General features: G+C 45.7%; 1 protein-coding gene across 1 annotated transcript in view; it reads left to right on the forward strand.

Annotated features, from left to right (window-relative positions):
• LOC107097906 (bile salt-activated lipase-like) overlaps positions 1-4,054 on the forward strand; it is an 11,193-nt gene that overhangs the window by 5,526 nt on the left and 1,613 nt on the right. The window contains exons 7-11 of the mRNA XM_015395253.1: positions 589-712; positions 904-1,090; positions 2,082-2,285; positions 2,546-2,743; positions 3,543-3,650. Coding sequence (XP_015250739.1) covers positions 589-712; positions 904-1,090; positions 2,082-2,285; positions 2,546-2,743; positions 3,543-3,650 — 821 coding nt within the window. The remainder of the gene's footprint in view (positions 1-588; positions 713-903; positions 1,091-2,081; positions 2,286-2,545; positions 2,744-3,542; positions 3,651-4,054) is intronic.

Consider the following 4,054-nt stretch of genomic DNA (forward strand, 5'->3'; position numbering starts at 1 on the left):
GTGCTACTTGGGCCCAATGGAATTTCCCATTGGGAAGCTGCTAGCACTAAGTGGCAGCAGGGATGAATGACCTGCAGTAGCGCTTCTTTTTCCAAACAGGCTGTAAAAGTCTTTGACTAAAGGAGCTGCTCAGCTCCTCTCCAGTCTGCTGCAGAGGGTGGAAGGTGGCGTCCATGATGGATGGAAGCTTGGACAGCTCCCTCCTCTCAGCCACTTCCTCCACTGAGTCCAGAGTTCAGCCTGGGACAGAAACAGCCTTTCTCACCAGTTTGTTCGGCCTCTTTCTGTCCCATTGGTGTTATGAGTCCAGTCCAGTTTATCATTGACGTGAACACTCAGGTATCTAAAACTCTCCACAGTTTCTATGTCCAGTAATTGGAATATCCAGTTACTGCTGCTTGATATTGTTGTTTAGTGAAGAACATTATCTATGATAACAGCTGCTAATACCAGTTTAGATAACAGTGGAAAGAAGAATATGGGATCAATCCACTGCAGAAGATGTGATAAAACACAACCTCAGTTCCCCCATTAGTCCGTTTCTTTCATATCTACAACCTTAAACAACAGGTGCCTCTGTTTCTGCAGATTGCTCGTAAGGTCAGTTGTTATCAAACCGAGGAGGACGCCATGTTGGCTTGCCTGAAGACGGCTGATCCAGTCAAACTCACCATGGCAGGAAAAATTAATACGCTGAATCTTTTTGGGAAAGGTCAGACCACAAACACATCTGAATCTGAATTCCCCATGTTTGTAACACTGGTTAACGTCTCGCCAACCTTTCCCAGTACTGTAGTGACAGCTGGGTAGCCTTCACTGGTCACTGACACCAGGGAAACGCGACTTTACTGAAGTGCATCTCTTTAATGAAAATGCGGTTCTGTTCTAATGCCTTCTGTTCAGGTCCTGTCTTGGACCTGCTTGAGCTGGCTCCGGTGATTGACGGAGATTTCCTCCCTGATCATCCCAGCAAGCTCTTTCACCATGCAGCCCAGTTCGATTATCTGGCTGGTGTGAACAGCATGGATGGACACATCTTTGCTGGAATCGACGTTCCTTCGATCAACAGCATGAAGGAGGCCACCACAGCGTGAGTACTGAGGATCATTGGCTTTATGGCAATCCTCCCCTTGAACACTGCTGACCTGGAGTCCCACTGGGGTCCATTTTAGGCCTCAGAGTTAAGCCCACTTGATCCAGGTTCAGCAGGGCAGCGTCTCTCTGGAACGCTCTATCAGACAGGGAGTACTGTTCCGGTCATTGCTTCAGGGCACATTCGGGTTCTCGGCCCGCCACCTCATGGCTGCTGTGCTTCATCTGGAGGTTTTGGAGGACTCAAATGCAGAGACGGAAACTGATGTGGTTTCTTGCAGATTTATTCAGTGAAAATGGTGGCAACTGAGGCAAAAATAAAAAAAAATACTCAAAGCCAAAAACCTAGAAGACATCAGGGAAAACGCAAGAGGATCAAGAAACGACGAGGAACCAGAACTGAGGAACTGCACAGGGACAGCATAAATCAGAGACAGAACAAAGACTGGACTAATGAGCTGACATCGAGCAGGTGGACTAATGAGCTGACATGGAGCAGGTGTGGATGGAAGCATCTAGAAGGGAGCTACAGGGAGCTCCCTTCTAGATGCTTCCCTTCTAGATGAGATCTCCAAAAATCTAACAAATCAACTAGAGTGACATGGAAACAAAACCGGTGAAAACTCAAAAAGAAAACTTAAACAGATCCAAAGACCATGGCACTTCAAACTCGGGTTGTTACCTTCCCAAACAGGTTTTGCACTTTGATGTGAGATTGGTTTCTGTTGTCTTTAAATTTTTCTCAGTTTAATGTAAATCTTTTTACCTTGTTGGGAATTCTTAATTTTTCTCGGCGTTCCTTCCTCAGCTGCCCTACCTTCATCTGCTCCATATTTCCTCTGATTATCTCCTCTGGTTCACTGCCATTCTCTCATCCTCCTTCAGGATATAAAGTCTGGTTGTTGTCGTTCACTGTGGATTTCCTCTTTTAAAGTGCCATTACTCTGCTGCCTGCTTTAATAGGTCACGTGGTCTGATTTCCTCCTCAGAGAACAGGTGAGAGGTCTTCTGGCTGGTCTGACCAAGGAGAAGGGGGACGCTGCTGTCTCCTCAGCCTTTAATGTCTACACAGTTCATTGGGGATTGGCCCCAGATCCAGATATAGTAAAGAAAACTGTGGCAGACATCGAGACAGACTTCCTGTTTTTGGTACCAACTCAGATCGCCCTCCAGCTCCATGCCAACAACACCAGGTCAGCCATGATGGATGGATGATGGATGATGGATGGATGATTATTGGCTGGATGTCTGATGGATGGATGATGGATGGATGATGGATGGATGATGGATGGATGGATGATGGATGGATGGATGGATGAATGGATGGAATGGTACAGCCCTGATATACAGCCGGGTTCACAGAGGCAGACCCGATAATTAGAAAGTTAAAAAATCTAAACTAAGTTCTTATAGTTGAACAGTTTGCTGACTGTTGGTCCTTTTTGTCCCAAAGTGGAGCCCGTACCTACTCCTACCTGTTCAACATGAAGACCCGGATCCCGGGATTCCCACGCTGGGTGGAGGCGGAGCATGCAGAGGACTTACAGTATCTGTTTGGAAAACCCTTCTCCATGCCACTGGTCTACTTTCCTCGACACCGTGACCTGTCAGGCTACATGATCGCATACTGGACCAACTTCGCAAAGACCGGGTAAACTCCCAGCATGCACTGCAACGTTCACGAAGGGTCAGACTAGATCTGTTTTTCTTTGGAGTGAGTGAAAGTGGTCTGACTATGGACAAGGCCTCTACCTGTATGGTCCAACCTTTTCCAAAACTAGAACAGGTTGAAATAATGCCAGGGGTTCTTGCTGAGCAACCTTGGACCCACATGACCTGGGTCGGTCTACACGTGTTTCAGAACAGGTATGATCACACTGGGTAGCACCCCCTCTTACCACTTTATGAGCCTCTTGGGATGAATTAACTGAACTTCAACCTTCTTTATGATAAGTTTAAACTGAATGTTTATAAAATCTGAGGTTTTTGACTCCTGGTTCGATCCTGTCCACACTGTCAACACAAGGTCACACTGATGAGGCCAAGAAACTGGTTTAGGTTAGATTGTTCTGCATGTCAAATTATATAATTTACTACCCAGACTGAAACTGAACTGAAATGTAAACAGAAACAGATTGTTTGAGCTGGATTTGTTTTTTAATGTGGTTTATACTGGATTAGTCAGCCATTAGTTCCATTGGTGTATAAACCAAATCGGTATATAAGCTGATAGACGTCTGACACACCAGTCCTGGATTGGTCAAACTGTTAGGATCTGGTCTCATGGAAACTCAAAGCAAGCTGCCGGATTGAGCCTGAGAGTCATACTTGGACTGAACCCGTCTAAAATGGAGCCTGATTCTGTGGGTAAACTGGGCATTGAGTCAGAAATCTTTAAACTGGTCTCATCTTTGGTAAACTGGTGTCAACCTTTTCTCCTTTCTCCCCAGAGATCCCAGCAGAGGCGACAACAGAGTCCCAGTTTCCTGGCCTCCCTTTTCCAAATACCACCAACCTTACCTGATAATAAACAATTCAATGACCAAGTCCTCCGTCAGGTATGAAGCATGGCTGGAGATCTGTCTTCTTCACCCACACTGGTTCCTGTTCACACCTGATGACGTCAAACTGGTTTGGGCTAATAAGTCTGGCTTACCTCTAATATTTGATCTTATTTTGGGGAATGTTTCCATTTGTATTAGAAAGTTTGATGTGATGCTGCATCCCTAAAACCAGCGCTGATCCCTGTCATCTTCCCCACCCTGATGCCAAAACATCCAACCTTAAACCAGCATTTACCTCTGAGATGGTGAACTTAAGTGCCTTGGAACCTGGTCACCTGTCAAACACGAAAATATGGATTCTAATTGGATCAGTCTAGATCTGAATTTATCAGTTTGATAAATCAGTCTGTTTGAATCAGTCTGGATCCGATGGGATCAGTCTGGATCTGTTTGGATCC

The sequence above is a fragment of the Cyprinodon variegatus genome, unplaced genomic scaffold (assembly GCF_000732505.1).
Source record: "Cyprinodon variegatus isolate N-32 unplaced genomic scaffold, C_variegatus-1.0 Scaffold732, whole genome shotgun sequence".
NCBI classification, from domain to species: Eukaryota; Metazoa; Chordata; class Actinopteri; order Cyprinodontiformes; family Cyprinodontidae; genus Cyprinodon; species Cyprinodon variegatus.